This window comes from Cetorhinus maximus, chromosome 20 (genome assembly GCF_964194155.1).
Source record: "Cetorhinus maximus chromosome 20, sCetMax3.hap1.1, whole genome shotgun sequence".
Classification (NCBI taxonomy): domain Eukaryota; kingdom Metazoa; phylum Chordata; class Chondrichthyes; order Lamniformes; family Cetorhinidae; genus Cetorhinus; species Cetorhinus maximus.
In genome coordinates, this window is record NC_135898.1 from 20,866,381 (window position 1) to 20,884,762 (window position 18,382).

At 41.9% G+C, this 18,382-nt stretch overlaps 1 protein-coding gene across 3 annotated transcripts in view; it reads left to right on the plus strand.

Moving 5' to 3' along the window:
- Nucleotides 1-2,162: 2,162 nt before the first annotated feature.
- polb (polymerase (DNA directed), beta) overlaps nucleotides 2,163-18,382 on the plus strand; it is a 99,918-nt gene continuing 83,698 nt past the window's right edge. Inside the window, exons 1-6 of one of the 3 annotated variants that reach the window (XM_078565735.1) lie at nucleotides 2,163-2,401; nucleotides 5,756-5,813; nucleotides 7,619-7,685; nucleotides 12,992-13,066; nucleotides 14,705-14,763; nucleotides 17,017-17,066. In XM_078565735.1, the coding sequence (XP_078421861.1) occupies nucleotides 2,341-2,401; nucleotides 5,756-5,813; nucleotides 7,619-7,685; nucleotides 12,992-13,066; nucleotides 14,705-14,763; nucleotides 17,017-17,066 (370 nt within the window). In that variant the 5' untranslated portion in view covers nucleotides 2,163-2,340. Of the gene's footprint in view, nucleotides 2,402-5,755; nucleotides 5,814-7,593; nucleotides 7,686-12,991; nucleotides 13,067-14,704; nucleotides 14,764-17,016; nucleotides 17,067-18,382 lie in introns of all 3 variants that reach the window. The other 2 variants (XM_078565736.1, XM_078565737.1) reach the window with 2 other exon arrangements.

Here is an 18,382-nt window from a genome sequence, read left to right on the forward strand (position 1 = left end):
GTTATTTCTCCCAACCTCAAAATATGCTGCTTTTTGCGTTTTTCTTCTCCCTACTTCCTCGCATTTGTCAAATTAAAACTCATTCTTTCTAGGGCCACAAAGCTATTGAAGTCTTGAGTGCGCTCAGCCTTCACTTCCTCCCTGTAGACTTTTTGCTTGTAATATAACAATACTTCATTGGCTGTGAAGTAATTTTGGTTGTCCTGAGGATTTATTTTATTCTTTCAAGGGATGTGAGCTTCACTGGCTATGCCCATCACTAATTGCCCTTGAGAAGGAGGTGGTGGGCTGCCTTCTTGAACTGCTGCAGTCTATGTGGTGTAGGTACAACACAGTGCTATTAGGAAGAGAGTTCCAGGATTTTGACCCAGCAACAGTGAACGAATGGCGATATGTTTCCATGTCAAGATGGTGAGTGGCTTGGAGGGGAACTTCCAGGGGGTGGTGTTCCCATGTATCTGCTGCCCTTGTCCTTTTAGATAATAGCGGTCGTGGGTTTGGAAGGTGCTGTATAAGGAACCTTGGTGAGTTTCTGCAGTGCATCTTGTAGATGGTACACACTGCTGCCACTGTTCGTTGGTGCTGGAGGGAGTGAATGTTTGTGGAATGGGTGCCAATCAAGCGGTATGCTTTGTCCTGGATGGTGTCGAGCTTCTTGAGGGTTATTGAAGCTGCACTGATCCAGGCAAGTGGAGAATATTCCATCACACTCCTGACTTGTTCCTTGTAGATGGCAGACAGGCTTTGGGGAGTCAGGAGGTGAGTTACTTGCTGCAGGATTCCTAGTCTCTTACCTGCTCTTGTAACCACAGTATTTATATGGCTAGTCCAGTTCAGTTTCTTGTCAATGGTAACCCCCCCCAGGATGTTGATAATGGGGGATTCAGCAATGGTAATGCCATTGAACGTCAAGGGGCGATGGTTAGATTTTCTCCTCTTGGAGATGGTCATTGCCTGGCACTTGTGTGGCATGAATGTTATTTGCCAGTTGTCAGCAAGTATTATCAAACTTTTTTTCCTGCAAAAAGGACTTACATCACCCGAGGCTCAGTGGGTCACTGGGACAGGAGGAGGCTGATTCAAGTCCTGCTGAGCACAAAAGTTGAAACTGACACTCCATTGCGGTACTGAAGGAGTGCTGCACTGTTGGAGGTACCATCTTTTGGATGAAAGGTTAAAACTCTTGGGTGGACGTAATGGAAGTAAAACGAGGAGCAGGGCAGTTCTCATTGGCACCCTGACCAATATTTATTCCTCAGCCAACATCACGGAAACAGATAATCTAGTTGTGATCACATCGCTGTGCGAGCTCATTCTTGAAGTCAGCTCCACTAGCATTCTGGCAAAACCCCTGCAGAATCAACTTCGATTGGTTAGGCACTGTGTCTGGGTGGTAAGACAGGGTCTCAACTGGCCAGCATTCCAGGGAAGGACAAATAAAACACTTCAAAGACACTTTGAAGCTGTCCTTGAAGCACTGCAGCATTGATATTAATGACTGGGTGGAACTTGCTACCCAAAATTACAACAATGTAGCTGCATCATGCTTTGAGTCACAACGCCTCAATGATGAGAGAGAGAGGTGGCAGAGAAGGAAAAAGGAAGCAGATCCTGCCTTCCAGATCCCACTACGTCGTGGGATGTCCTGCCTCACGTGTTCAAAGATCGGTGGGTCAAGAATCAGCCTGTTCAGTCACATGAAGACCCATTGCAGAAACTTGCAACCCTGGGTAGACTTTATCATTGAATGGAGGGACAGCTGAGGAGGAGATCGCTGTTTGCAGGAGCTTGCTGTGTGCAAATTGGTTGCCACCTTTCCTATGCAACAACGCCTCAAGAAAATGCTCAATTGGCTGTAAGATATTTTGGGGTGATGAAAGGCGTGATGGAAATGCAGGTAAGTCTTTGTTGGTGGATAGTTGGTTGCAAGAGTCTTAAGAGAGACCAACATGTAGGTTGCGTTTTGACAGAAAGATGAGAAATTTGCATTGTCTCCATGGCCATATCTGCAGGAATCCCATAATTTCACCCAATAAACAGTGCAAAATAACATAATTCAGTCAATAATGGATCAAAGATATTAAATATATATGTATATATGAATAAGTACATAAATATGTTTGTTGGTACCTGTTGCCTGGGGTGACGGTTGGGCTGAGCGCGCGGCCGCTCGGCTTTAAAGACCCGCTGACGGTTGGTCGCGCGCACGCGGCCTGGCAGTGCGGCTGAAGCCTGGTCTTTGCCTGACGGGACCTCTGCCGGAGCCGAGGCAGGCAGGGCTGACGGTCACTCGGGGTTGCTTTACTATTTTGCTTTCTTTTCCTTCCTCCGTCCGCCGCCATGAGCAAGAGGAAAGCGCCGCAGGAGACGCTGAATGAGGGGATCACCGACTTCCTGATCGGTAAGGGAGGCGGCGGATCGGGATCGCACCCTGCGGCCCTGTCTGACACATAGAGAGACAGATTGGTTCTTCCATAATAGAGTGGGAATGGCAGCCCTTCTCCCTCAGGACTTTCCTGTCTCGGCGGTTAAAGAGGGTCCTGACGTGTCTCTCTCTTTATCATCTTTGTCGATATCAGCTTCTAACCCTGGCCCTAATCCAAAACCTAAACCCAATCTAGATCATGAACCAGCCATCATAATCCCAATCCTGAACTTGATCCAAATTCTACCCAATACAAACGCTCGCCCTTCTGACCCCAATCTGAAGATTAGCGCTAAACCCAATCCTAACCTTAACCCAATTCTACCCAGGGTTGCCAACCCTCCAGGATTGGCCTGGAGTCTCCGGGAATTGAAGACCAATGTCCAGGACATTGCTGTGTGCAACTCTGGAGAAAAATATGATGGACATCTCAAAAAGATTTTTTTTTGCCAAATTCTTTGAACCTTTATCTTTACCGGATATAAAACGATTTAAAATGTGGGGCGGGAGGGAGGCTGTTAGGCTGACAGTTAAGCATCATCCAACTGGGTAATGAGCCTTTTTGCTTTCCAAATGGTGTAGGAAGGTAGTGGGCCACAAAAATGGATGTGTTGCCTGATGTGGGGGCAAATCAAGTGATGAAACCTCCAGGAATATATTTAATCAGAGCTGGTAACCCTAATTTTATCCCTGATGCCAATTCTACCCTGACCCCAACCTGAACACTAACCCTAAACCTGATCCTAACCTTGACCCCAATCCAAACGCTAGCATTGATCCAATCCTTAACCCTAAACCCAATTCTAGCCCTGAACTGAATCCTAACCTTGACCCCAATCCAAACCCTATCCCCGAGCCCGATCCTAACCCTGACCCCAATATGAACCCTAGCCCTGAGCCCAATCAAAACACTCGCCCTAAACCCAATCCTGATCCTGACCCCAATTCGAACCCTAGCCCTGAGTCCAATCCTAACCCCAACCCCACCTGAATTTGAAACTTAATTTTAACCCTGAACCCAAACCTAACTCTAAACCCTATCCTAAGCATAAGCCCTAATTGGATTTAGGGTTAGGATTGGGTACAGGACTAGCATTTGGATTGGGGTCAGGGTTGGGATTGAGTTCAGGGTTAGAATTGGATTTAGGGTTAGGATTGGGTTCAGGGCTAACCTTTGGATTGTGGTCAGGTTTAGAATTGGGTTTAGGGCTAGCGTTTCTCATTGGGGTCAGGGTTAAGATTGGGTTTAAAGCTAATGTTTGGATTGGGGTCAGGGTTAAGATTGGGTTTAGGGCTAATGTTTCTGATTGCTGTTGAGGTAGAATTGGATTTAAGGTTAAGATTAGGCTTAGGGCTGGCATTCGCATTGGGGTCAGGGTTAAGATTGAGTTTAGGGCGAGTGTTTCTGATTGGGGTAGGGGTAGAATTAGCTTCATGGGTAGAATTGGATTTAGGACTAGAGCTTGGATAGATGTCATTTGCAGACTCAATCTAACCCTCCATACAACTTCAGTCGTGGGTTCCAGCCATAGCCTCTCAATTTAGCCCCATCCCTAAATCCTAACTGAAGATCCTGGGGTGTCAATAGTGGGTTCAAGCTTCAAACCTAACACTAAACCTAAATCTTGTGGTATCAATAGTGGGTCCCAACCTGAACCCTAAACCACATAGTGTCAATAACGTGATGCAATGTTAGTAGTCATTGTGGCTGTTATGAATGACATAAGTCTGCTGTGTTGAAAATAGTAATTTCGTTATTGAAATCCCAGTGACAAAATCACTGTCAATAGAATCAAACCTTTCAAAAGCATCTTTAAAAAACCTACACATAAATTGTTATTTCATTTACCAGTTATACAGATAAATAATAGAATAATTGGTTTGTAGTAACCCAAAGGTTTGGGGACTCTTCAGGCTTGAAAGGAGATTCCTGAGCCACAACCTTATGGAAATTGTGCCAGTTGTCTGCCCTGTTTTCCTGCATAGTAAGACTCAAAAGTGCTTAATTGGCAGTGAAGCATTTTGAACTATAATAAAAATGTGAGAGGCATGGTTTTCCCTCCTGTGTGGAGTTGTCAGTAATGCCAATATATTTGTTTTAACAGTGCTGTTGGAATGGTTAATAGTTTGTAATGAGTTCTGACTTTCATTGATCACAAACTTTTCTTTCAACCAGTATAGCCATTAGGATTTGAGTAATCACCAGGGTTTGCAACACTAATGGAATATTAGGAGTGAAATTTATGATCAAAATGAGTGAAATGGATCGAAAACAGATTCAAACACTGGCATTTTTAAGATCCTGTGGAGGTAGAGGGTATGGCCGAGGTATGAAATGGGATACTTTGCATCTGTCTTCACTAGAGGAAAGGCAATGTAGCAGTAAAGCAGGTGGTAACAACAACATTGGATAGGATAAAAATAGATAAAGCAGAGGATACTAGGATAAAAATAGATAAAGAGGAAAAAATTTGAAGGATTGTCAATCTTCAAAGTAGAAAAACCATCCAATCCAGATGAGATGCATCCTACATTACTAAGGGAAGGGTGGAAATTGCAGAGGCTCTAGCCTCAATCTTCTAAAACTCCTTAGATATGGGGGTAGCTTTAAAGGACTAGAGCATTGCAAATGTCACAACCCTACTGAGAAAAGGGGAAAGTAATTGGTACGTGGAAGAATATTGGCTAATTAATGAAAGTCAGCATTGTCAGCATCATGTTTGACTAGCATGATTGAGTTCTTTGATGAAATAGATGGTTCTCTTTTGTGTTGTATTGTTCTATAATTCTATGAAATAGTGATACTTTATTATTTTCTCAGAACTTTAATCTATTGGAGTCAACTTAACCTTTTACAAATGTGTGCTTGCTTTATTGTTGAGTCAGTTCAAGCTTTGGAGACAGTGTAAAAGTGATTCTTGGCATTAAATGATTGCATTATGAGAATCTGAGGCCTTTGAACCTTGAAAGTGGTAACTGAAAGAAGACCTGATAAAAATATACCAAATATTAAACAATGTAGAACAGGATGCATGAGTTAAAACCAGTGAAAGGAAAATTTGGGACTTGTGTCAGGAAAAACTTCTTCAGGCAAGTAGTGAACTTTTGGAAATGATCTTTTGATTAGGATAGTAGAAACAAAACTTTAGATTTATTGAACAGATGTTTAAATAATGCAGTGGGAATTATAAGTTTTTCTTTATTCTGGATGGATAAATTAAGGTGGGTTGAATAGCATCCTTGATTTGTATTTATTGAATGTTCCTTTTGAAAATAAGTTTATGTAGAGTGAGTTTTTTGAATAATAACTTACACTTCTGTTTTCTGCAGAACTGGCTAACTTTGAGAGAAATGTGAATCGAGCAATGCACAAGTACAATGCATACAGGTAAATCCCAGGATAGGCAGCTTGGATGCTTGTGAACCCAGATAAAAGGATTATTTTGCAATTATTATTCAGGGACTCAGGCTTAATGTTGGTTCACTTGGTAATGCTCAGTTCATTACCCCATCAGTTGGTGGCTCCAAATGGATCCAGCATTGACTGGCGTTTTTGGCACACATAATGGGCCATAGCTTCCTTGGAGTGGCAGTTAGCATCGATTGCCATTCTGTGCCCAATTAATTACTTTAAATTTCTTCTGTGCCTCTCTTGCCCGCCCTTCCGACTCAGGTCGGGCGAGATCCAGGCAGCGCAGCTGTCTCCAAAGCTCAGTGTCGCAGTCCAGCAGAGTCAGATTGAAGAAGGACACTTGGCCCTTTTTACAGCACTAGCTGCCATAAACCAGGTAAGTTTAAAGGTCTGATTGAAATTGACAGACCAGGGAGAAGGTAAGTGCCTAAGGTAAGTGGATAGGATTTGGGAGGTGGGGAGGATCAGATGTCGGATGGGAGTTGGACCTTTGGGAGGGGGAGCCGCACCTCGGTGGGGGGAGGGACTGGACGGACCTTGTGGGGGGGCGGTCGGACCTCGGAGGGGAGGTGGAGGGGGGGGTCAGACCTCGGAAGGGGGGTGGAGGGGGGTTTGGACAGCGCGTGGTGTAGGAGGGGGTCTGACATTGAGGGCAGGGTGCCGGCATTGGAGGGGGATGGGGGGCTAGACATTGGGTGGGGGAGAGAGTGCGTGGGGGCCTGACATCATGGGAGGTGTATGAGGGGGCTAGACATCGGGGCATGGTGGGTTGGACATCGGTGGCAGGTGGGGAGGGGTGGCCAGACATCGGGTTTGGTGTTGGAGGTTGGGTGGGAGGTCTGGTGGGGGTTGGGAATGGGGTTGGGCCTAAGAGGGGTGCGGGGGCATTGGTACTGCGGGGGTGGGGAGGGGGTGATCGGGTCAGGTTGGGCCTGTGGGAGGAGTCGGGACAGCAGGGGAGTTGGTGTCAGGTCGGGAGGGGTGTGTTGGCTCTCTAAGGGGCGGGGGGGCGGTGGGGGTGGTGGGGTCAGGCCTGCTGGGGTTGGTGTTCAGATCAGGTCGGGGGTTCAGGCCTTCTCGGGTGGGGGTATCGAGTCAAGTTGGGGGGGAAATCCCATGGGGAATGGTGTGGGGGGAGTCCTGTTGTAGGAGCTGGTCTTTGTCTTTACTATAGTTACCCACAAGCTAGAAGAGGTTTTAATTATTCTAACTTTTTTCCTGGGTAGCTATTAGTTTAACACAGCCGAAACCATCCGAAGCTTACAATTTAAAGCACATTTTCAGATGGTTCCCAGAGCAGGTAAATTGCCCAGAGGAAGTTTGCACTTCTGGGCAATTGCCATGCAAACGCTGACCTTTGAAGTCCCGAGAGCAGATCCTCAGTGCTTCTTTGGGGTACCCCCCAAATCCGACACTGGGGAGCTCGGAAGTTACGGCCCATCGTCTCAGACCAAACCTTTTAGTAATGACTTAAACACAAGCAGTCGATCCAATGTGTAACCAGATTGAATACAGGTCGAGAATCAAGCTGTGATTAAAAATACAGGCTTCATTCTTATTTTGCCAGTCTGCAAATTAGATTACTGTTAATTAATTGTATGTTGAATAATATTGTTCTATACCTGATTTGTATTTGAGGGCCCCTTATTAATAGAAAACACTTGTAAAACACTTTTCCAAAGCAATGTTGTACAGTGACTTTCTGTTTACTAATTGCAGATGGTTATGGGAAGCAAATAGTAATTGTCAGTACTAGTTTCCTTTTTATCCTTTTCTGGTAGGAAAGCAGCTTCAGTTATTGCGAAGTACCCATCAAAAATCAAGAGTGGCGCAGAAGCCAAAAAGCTGGTAAGCACTTTGATTTTTGAAAACATTTTTATAACTTTTAAAAATGCTTTACACCTGAAATATATTTGTTTTGCTTTACCTAAGCATTACTTAAATGATCTGAAATGAAAAGAGATTGGGTTATGTGGCCCAAAGAAGTGTTCTTTACACAAGTGCAAGGAATATAAAGAAAATATGGAATGAATCTCCGGGGCAAATGCAGCCCCAAGGGTATGACATGGTAGCCATTACTGTGACACAACTACTAGGAAACTAAATATACCAGTTCATATGGTCTACAGGAAAGATGGGCAAAATGGTAGCAGGGGACGAGAAGACTTAGTGGATATGAATGAAATCATTTCAATGATAAGAGAGGAAGTAACAAGAGGTAAGAAGGCAGGGAGACTTTAAGGGTAGAACTAAGAAATAGAAAAGGATTTAGGACTGTAGAAGGAGTAGGCTATAGACCTCTGGTAGCAGCTGTGAACTGGCAGATGTATAAATACAGTGATGAGACAAGCAGGTAACAAAGGCAGAGTGTTTTTTTTTCATTAGCTTTCACATAGATTGGGATAAACAAACTAGCACATGTTAGAAAGGGAGCAAATTTCTTGAGGGTATCCGAGAATGTTTTCTGCAACACTATGCCTTAGACCAACAAAGGGGCAGGCATCATTAGATTTAGTAATGAACCAAACTTAGTTAACAGACTAATGGTGAATGAACATTTAAATAGTAGCCATCGCAATATGAAGTAGAGTTCAACGTAGTATTTGAAAAGAAGAAATGTGAAACAGCTGCTAAGATTCTAGATTTAGATCAGACTGACTTCAACAGGATAGGACAGCGACTGCAGCAAACTGGGCAAGTCTGTTAATGAGTAAAATGACAAGATTAGTGGAAGATTTTCAAAAAAGAACTTATTGTGATATAAAACCAGGTTATACCCCTAAGGGGCAAGGTCTGTATTTGCCAGATATAGCCATGAACAAATGAAGAGGAAAGTGACAACATAAAATTCATTGACTTCATGGCAGCTCTACAACCTAACTCCATAGACCCACCTGAGCACTATATCTCCGAATACCTTGAGTGAGTAAAGATCTATCAGTCTCAGAGTTAAGATTAACAATTGATAAACCAACAATTGCTGTTTAGGGAAGAGCTCCAAACTTCTACCACTCTTTGCATACGAAAATACGAACAAGGAGCCCCTCGAGCCTGCTCCATCATTTAATTAGATAATGGCTGATCTGATAGTAACTTGGAATCTGCATCTCACCTACCCCCAAAAACCTATCACCCCCTTGCTTACCAAGAATCTATCCACCTCTGCTTTAAAAATATTCAATGACTCTGCTTCAGCCACCTTTTCAGGAAGAGAGTTCTAAAGACTCACGACCCTCTGAGTGAAAATTTTTTTCCTCATCTCTGTTTTAAATGGGTTAGCTTTTATTTTTAAACAGTGACTCCTAGTTCTAGATTTTTCCACAAGAGGAAACATCCTTTCCTCATCAATCCTGTCAAGACCCCTTAGGATCTTATATGTTTCAATCAAGTCGCCTCTTACTCTTCTGAACTCCAGCAGATACAAGCCGAGTCTGTCCAACCTTTCCCCATAAGACAACCCACCCATTCCAGGTATTAGCCTGGTAAATCTACACTGCCCTCCCTCCAAGGCCACTATATCCTTCCTAAGGTGTGCTGCCCATTACTGCCCCCAGTACTCCAGGTGTGGTCTAAACCAAGACTTTGTATAGCTAAAACATTACTTCTACCCTCTTGTAATCTAGTCCTCTGGGTGCAAGGGCCACCATTCCATTAGCCTTTTTGATTATCTTCTGTCCATTTTCATGACATTTTAACAATCTTTTTACCTGGATCCCCAAGTCTCTCGCACAGACAGACCTTGGGGTCCATGCACGCAAATGTTTGAAGGTGGCAGGATAAATTGAGAAAGCTGTTAAGAAAGTCTTTGAGCTTTATTAACAGAGGTACAGAGTACAATAGCAAGGAAGTTATGCTAATATTTTATAAACACAAATTAATCCTCAGCTAGAATATTGTGTTCAATTCTTAAGAAGGATGTCAAATTCTTAAAATGGTACCAGAGATAAGGAACTTCAGTTATGTTGAGAGACTGTAGAAGCTAAGGTTGTTTGCCTGTGTCTGAAGCTGACTGTAATCATGGTTGACGAAAAGAAAGCACAGGTTTCCAAGAAGAGCATCAAGAAAGCGCAGAAAAAGTTGCCAGTGAAGGGCGGCAAGAGGAGAAGGTCGAGGAAATAAAGTTATTCCATCTACATCTACAAAGTGGTGAAGCAGGTTCACCCTGGCACTGGCATCTCCTCCAAGGCCATGAGCATCATGAACTAATTCGTGAACGATATTTTCGAGCGCATCACAGGCGAGGCTTCCTTCCTGGCCCATTACAACAAGCGCAGCACCATCAGCTCCCAGGAGATCCGGACTGCTGTGCACGTGCTGCTGCCTGGGGAACTGGCCAAGCACGCCATGTCGGAAGGGACAAAGGCGGTGACCAAGTACACCAGCTCCAAGTAGAACTCCAGAATGGACTGAAAAGCACATTAAAACTTAGGTCATGAGGACATTTGATACAGGCGTTCAGAATAATGAACAGTTTGCTTTAATAAATAAGGAGAAACTATTACAAGGGAAGAAGGGTTAGTAACTAGAGGAAACAGATTTAAGGTGATTTAAAAAGACGACTTGAATAAACAGTTTTTTTACACCAGTTGTGGTGATCTATTATGCACTGGCTGAAAATGGTGGAAGCAGATTGAATAGTAACATGCAACAAGGAGCTGGATAAACATGTAAAGGGAAAAATTGACAGGGCTATTGGGTAAAGAGCATGGGAGTGGGATTAATTATAAACACTGTGGCAGATGTCAAGAGATATAATAATTCTCATAATGTTATTGGAACTTATTGTAAAATAGAGTAATAGTGGGATGTGTCTATGTGTCTACATGTGTCTGTGTGAGACTTAATTGAATTAGTCTGGGTGCTTTGATCTAAGAAGAGAGGTTTGAAATGTTAATTAGATAAACACGAGGAAGTTTAGATACATAGGTGTCAAGGGAACATTTGTATTTTGAAATAAACCAGACTATATTGTTTTCAAAGGAGGGGTGAAATGTATCACTAGCCAGGTGAAATTTAGAAACAGTGTGTTTATTTTTCCCCAAAATTACTGGTAAAACTTAGTGCTATGAGAGGGTTTTATTATCTGAGATACAAAGTCCAAAGACATAGAAAACAATGGGTATTTGCATTCAAAGAGGAAGATGTGTGTAAAGAAAAGACTGTAAGGGAAGGCATTTTAAAGATCTTACAAGTGTGTGAAAAAGCCTTCAGCATCTATGCCTTAAGCTGCTGTTTTCAAAGGACTGAAGTTAAGAGAACGCATGGAATTCGACTTGTTCAGGGTATCATATTTCTTTGCCTGGATCTTTTAAAATCTATGTGTCTTACTGTTGCCTTAACGAAAGTGTAACTGGGAGTTAGATTGATTAGGGGATTTAGAAGTTATCATAGTAGTAATTTGTAGATCTATGTATGTATTTAAAATAATTTCTCTTATTAATAAATGTTTAATCTTGTTTAGTAAAAACCTATAAGACTTGGTGGTCTTGTTACTACTGAATTCAAGGCACGCATCTTGAAATTTATACAAATTGAAAAATAGTTGTGACAGTTGCTTCAAGTTTCCCTTGAACAGCTCAGCATTTACCATCGGCTGTGTCATAAGATAGAAGGGCAGGTCAGAGGCTCGGAACCATGCAGTGAGTAACTCACCTCCTGACTCCCCAAAGCCTGTCCACCATCTACAAGGCCCAAGTCAGGAGTGTGATGAATACTCTCCATTTACCTGGATGAGTCCAGCTCCAACAACACACAAGAAGCTTGACACCATCTAGAACAAAGAAGCCCATTTGATTGGCACCTGATTCATTCCCTGCACCACTGATGCACAGTGGCGACAGTATGTACCATCCACAAGATGCACTGCAGGAACTCACCAAGGCTCCTTAAACAGCACCTTCTAAATCCATGACTGCTACCACCCAGAAGGACAAGGGCAGCAGACACTTGGGAACACCACCACCTAGAAGTTCCTCTCCAAGCGATTCACCATCCTGACTTGGAAATATATCACCGTCCCTTCACTGTTGCTGGGGCAAAATCCTGGAACCCTCCTTCCTAACAGCACAGTGGGTGCACCTACACCACATGGACTGCAGTGGTTCAAGAAGGCAGCTCACCACCACCTTCTTAAGGGTAATTATGGGTGGGCAATAAATGCTGGCCTAGCCAGCGACGCCCACATCCCATGAATTAATATTTTTAAAAAATTGGATAGCTCTGCCTTAGAATTGGCACAAACACAATAGGCTCATTGGCCTCCTGTGCTAGGTCATTCTGTAATTCTTAGATGGCCAGATTTCCCCCTCTTCAAGGTGGCTCAGTGAGAGCACTTTCACCTCTTGAGCTAGAAGGTTGTGGCTTCAAACCCACTCCAGCGACATGAGCACACAGCCTAGATGACACTCCGGTGCAGTAGCTTTGGAGGTGCCAACTTTCGGATGAGGCATTAAACCAAGGCTATGTGTGCCCTCTCATAAAAGATTCTGGCACTATTTAAAAAAGAGCAAGAATTTTTTGGGCCAGGATTTATATCTGAACCAATGTCAATAAAACTAGACTGTCTTGTTATTAGCACATTGCTGTTTGTATGATTTGGTGTGTGCAAATTGACTGCCTTGTTTCCTACTTTTATAGCAGTGGCTACACTTAATTGATGGTAGAGTCCTTTGGGACATCATGCAAGGTGCTATATAAATTCAGGTCTTTTTCATGATTCCACCACCAATCTGTGTTCTCTGTAAATAGTACGAACATTCTGCCTGACACTCTGCAATAGGCAGTAATGTGTATGAAGGTGAGCTGAGCTGTTTTGTTCAGTTTGTGTTTTGTTTCTGTTTATGGGAGAGTACTTGAATTTCACCAGCTTTTCCTAAATGTTAGCTGCTGGAGATTATGAACTTGACCATGCTGTGCTGGAACAAATGATATTATTGGAGTGCCACAAACCATGATCTGTCTCATTATGGTCTTCAATCTGCATCTTTTTCCAAGTGTGAAAGTTAGTCTTCAGCTTCTTGTAGCTTAATTGCATTGTGTTTGTGTTTTGGAATAATTTGTTTGGTGTTCTATTTCTAAATAGGGAGCTATTGTATTTGCAATATCTGAATGAGTATGTTGTTAACTCTCTATAACTTCCATTCCCAACACTTTAGGAAGGAGTCGGTGACAGGATTGCGAAGAAGATTGATGAATTTTTAGCAACAGGGAAGCTGCAAAAATTGGAAAAGGTACAGTATGCACTTCTATGGATTTGAATCATTCAGGGTTACAATTCACCTGTTTAGATTTGTTGGAGGGTAATAATAGTGGTTGATTGATGCTTTACATCAAAATAAGAAATTATATCACTGTTCAAGAGATCACCTTTGGCTAAGTAATCTTCTTTCACCACATGTGCTGATACTTCAGATATCCTGGCCAACATTTACCGCTCAACCTAAAACATATTATTTGGTCATTTTCACTTCTCTTGCTATGCATGCAAATTGGCTACTGCATTCCTGTTACAAGTGATTGCACTTCAAGTAACTTATTTAGTTATAAAGCACTTTGGGATGTCTCAAGGATATGAGAGGTGCTGCCTTCTCTTCTATACTCCCTCTCCATGCTTTGCATCAATCCTGATTTATCACATATTCTCACCTTTTCTTTTAAAACTTGAAGCCCTACGTCACCACGTGTCATTCAGATTTTCAGTTCGGCAGGCACGCACCTGAGTTGGCTGCACGCCTGCCGAACTGTCAAAGGCCCATTAAGGCCAGTTAACTATCAATTTCAATAAACTGAGCTGCCCATCCAACCTTAAGGTTGGCGAGCAGGCGAAGAGCCAGGCAGCATTCGCATTTTTCATGGAACCTCATCAATGGGTGGGATGAGGTTTCATGAAGGTTTTCAAAGCATTGTAAAAATTTTTAATAAAATTAATAGACATGTCGCAGCTCACGTGACAGTTTCACATGTGCAAAAGAATGCAGGTCCCGACTCAGGCAGTCCCCCCTCCCCCCGCCCGTACAGGGAGTGCTCAGTACTTCCTGGTGCGCGTCATGCTGGGCGGGCCTTAATTGGCCTGCCCACGTAAAAATGGCGGCACACAGTTGATCACAGGTGGCGATTGGCTGCGCGCATGCCTGCCCGCACCCACCCCAGCCCAACTCCCACCCAACGGGGAGAAAATTCTCCCCAAGGTGTAACTACAAATGAGTATCCCCATGCAAATTGAGATTGTGTCATTTATCTTCATTCAAGGACATTGTTTTCAGGAATAAAAGATAAGATACATTATGTTCCATTGGAATAACTCTTCGTAATGGATATTCAAGTAGTACATTCAGACAGTGAATATGTTAAACGAGCATTCATAGTTAATTGATGATCTGACTCTGTGAAAATGTAGTTGTTCGTTATTGGCGTATAATAAATACCCAGTCAGCAATCTCATCTGAAGTCAGAATGAACTGTCCAGTTTCTAGTCCTACTCTGTTTTAGTTTGTGTCCTTTTTATTGTCATTTAGGGTCATGGTATTTGTTGGGGGGAAGTGCTCCCTTGAAGTGACACATATGGACATTGAATAAAGAATTATTGCTTGCAAAATAATTATATTTATGAATAGTCAATGGTTGATTGCAATGGAAAACAATTAAAATGCAAAAATGTTCCTTTCTAGTTATTTCTCCAAAATCAGTTCTTGGTGTGTATTAAAAAAATACAATTTTTTGATCAAAATTATCACCACATTTCCCACTGCATAGACTACCCAGATTACAATTATATTTTCCTATTAAAATTTATTCTTTTTGCCATCCTTTTTTATTGTGTTTCAATGTTGTCATTGTAATACGGGATATTCTGTTTTGTTCCTTTCCAGATTCGTCAAGATGATACCAGTTCCTCTATTAACTTTTTAACAAGAGTGACTGGAATAGGGTAAACTCAAAAGACAAGAATTTTAATCTAGTGGAATTTGCTTTATCTGCCAAAAATGGAGAGGATCCCCACCCACCACTCCCAGCTGTATCATGAGTATTCTGAATTTAACCTTGTATATATGTCCTAGGTACAGAGTGATGACAGAATTGGCACAAATAACAAGAAATAAATTGTACAGCTTTATTTTCAATATAAAGAAGCTGAACTACAAAAAAAGCACAAAAGAAACATTAGCAAGCTATCAATTGGAATAATGTTTCACAAAGGATAATTAGAGTGCAGATAATGAAAGCTCCACTATTAGTACTTTCTGTAGCAGTCTCTGCTTATTGGGGAGCTTGAATGGCCAAGCACTAGAATCAGGTGTAAATTAAGATGTTTCTTCTAGGGTTTGGTGTTAGGGTAATTTATTTTCTTGTATATAAATGATTTGGGTTGGGAATACGGTTTGAAGTTTGCACATGATACAAAGCTTGACAATAGCAAGGAAGATAGCAGCAGACTTCAGAAGATGCATGCAGACTAGTGACATGCGCAAGACACATGGCAGAAGCAATTTAATGTGGATAAGTGTAAAGTGATGCATTTCAGGCTAAACAACCTGGAGAGATGGTATAATCTAAATGCTGCTATTTTAAGGAGGCTGCAAGAGCAGAGGCACTTGAGGTACATATTTACAAATCCTTGAAGGTGACAGGGAAGTTGAAAGGTGGTTAAGAAAGCATATTGGAATATGTGACTATAATATGAGTAAGAAATACGAAAACTAAGGAGTCCTTGCTAGTTAGGCCTAAGCTAGAGTACTGCGTACAATTCTGGGCAATAGACTTTCGGAAGGCTGTTGAGGCCTTGTGGAGAGGGTAGAGAGAAGATTTATCAAGATGACGCCAGGATTGAAGGAGTTTAATTATGTGGAGAGATTTGAGAAGCTAGGACTGTTCACCTCAGAGCAGAGAAGGTCAAGGGAAGTCCTAATAAAGATATTCAAAATGATGATGGGTTTTGATAGGGCAAGATGGGAGAAGCTGCGTCCTCTGGTTCAGTAGCAAGAAGCCAAATATTTAAAATAATTGGCAAAGGAATTAGAAGGGAGTTGAGATTTTTTTTTTAAACACAGGATTGTTAAGATCCGGAACAGAGTACCTGAAAGGGCAGTCTTATGGAACCATATTCCATAAGAACTTTCAAAAGACAATTGGACATGTACTTGAGGACTAATTTGCACCGTTATGTGGAATAAGCTGGGTGTGGGACTAAATTGTGCAGCCCTTTCAAAGGGCCAGCACAGGAACGACAACCAAATGGCCTCATTTTGGACTATAAGTTCTGTGATTCTTAAAAGAAAGAACAGGATCCATTCGTATGATTCATTCCTGTGATAATAGGATTCTTCTTATGTTTTTAGTATTTTTGGAATCAGAGTCACTGAGAGCGACAAAAATAAAATACTGCAGATGCTGGAAATCTGCAAACAAAAACAGAAAAACAAGTGAACATTCAGTGGGTCAGGCAGCAGCTGTGGAGAAACAAGAGTCAGTCAACATTTCAGGTCTTAACATCCATCCTGTGGAAGGGTTTTTGTTTACAGTGAGGTGATTTTAAAAAATACTTTACTTCTCTTCCAACTTTAAATAGGGTGTGCTGTGGAAATGAGAATCTAGAGGACATTGGAAAAAGTAGCGGACTGGGAGAAAGGAAGAAATGGAAAATAAATCTGTGACTTAGCAAAGCATATTTGAGCGTTACTGGGGCAAAGTGTCAGTTCTGCAGCACACAGAATTTCAGCTATGTATTTTGATTCAGCTTTATTTTGTCCAGCTTTCCCAGCAAGTCCATTAGTATCTGAAAAGAGGGAAACAATCTTGGTGGAGGCCTTTCATCATCTGTTGATGGTCACCCTCTTTCATTTAAAAATAGCTGCTTGCATCTACAAAATGTCCTTAAGGTGGAAAAAGCATTCCAAAGCATTTCACAAAAGTGTATTCAGACAAGAAAATTGAGACTGAATCAAACAATGTTAGTGGGGTGAATAAAAGCTTGGAGAAAGGGCTGGGTTTTAAGGATGGTTTTAAAGAAAAAGAGTAGAGAGGTTTAGAGAGGGAATTCCTGAATGTAGAGCATAGACGGCTGAAGTGTTAACAGTGGGGTTGTATATGATACACAAGAGGCTTGAGTTGGAGGATTTTTTCTGTATTTTTAAACATACTTTGGCCTCCGTGAACTGTTCTGATGTATGTTTCCATTATTCAGGCCTGCAGCAGCAAGAAAATTTGTGGAGGAGGGAATCAAAACCTTGGATGGTATGTTTCATGAGCCCCGTATATCTTTTCTGTCAAAATAATAAACATTTTGAGTTTAGTAAATTTATCCATAAAGCTAGCTACCCAATAAACGGACAAGCTTTTGAAAACATTCCTTTTGATTCTTTACCACGTGCCTGTAAAACTTGCTGTGCAAAATACAGGGTAGATGTTTTGCTTGATATATACTTTGGTATTCTGTTGAATGATGGTCAATGTATCTCAGGCTGTTTGTGGAAAATGCATGCCATTGCACAATTGTTTTGTGTGTCTAAGGTGCTCAACAAATTGTTGCTTATGCATCCATCTTATGCATGCTTGTATCTTGTCGCTAAAATATATATGCTGTTCATTGCACCTGTATGCAGTAGTTACAGGAAGAAACTACTAGCAAGTGAGCATTTGCTTTATGACCCATTTTCACTTTTTCCCCTTTCCTCACGATGTTTAAACTTGCACTGTGAATACAGATTAATGAGAAGGTTGCAAACCTTCTCAAGTGGCCAGTCTTAATTAATGAAACAGAATGTTTTGACACACTATTTACTTAAAAGAATCATAGAATTGTAGAATTTGCACAGAAGGAGGCCATTCAGCCCATAATGCCTGCCGGCTCTTTGGTAGAGCTATTCAATTAATCCCATTCCTCCACTCATCGCCATAACCCAGAAATTTTTTTCCCCTTCAAGTATTTATTGGATTTTCTTTTGAATGTTACTATTGAATCTACTTCCACCACCCTTTTAGGCAGTGCATTGCAGATCCTCTGTCACAGGAAACGGCATGTCCTTCTTTACTCTAACAAAACTGTTTATGATTTTGAACACCTCTATTAAATCTGCTGTTAACCTTCTCTGCTCTAAGGAGAACAATCCCAGTTTCTCCAGTCCCTGCACATTCATGATGTCCTTTGCCCTGATACCACTTCTAGTAATCTCTTCTTCATCTTCTGCAAGGCCTTGACATCCTCAAGTATGATGCGCAGAATTGAACACAATATTCCAACTGAGATCTAACCAGTGTTTTATAAAAGATTAGCATAATTCTCTTACTTTTGTAGTCTACTCCTATATTTATAAAACCCAAGATCCTGAATGCTTTTTAACAGCTTTCTCAACTTGCTCTGCTACCTTCAAAGATTTGTGAATATACAGCCCCTAATGTCTCTTGTGCCTGCATTCCCTTTAGAATTATACCATGTAGTTCATATTACCTCTCCTCATTCTTCCTATCGAAATTCTCACTTCTTAGGGGAGACAGTAGCATATAATGGTAATGTCACTGGACTGGTAATCTAAAGACCCAGGCTTGTGTCC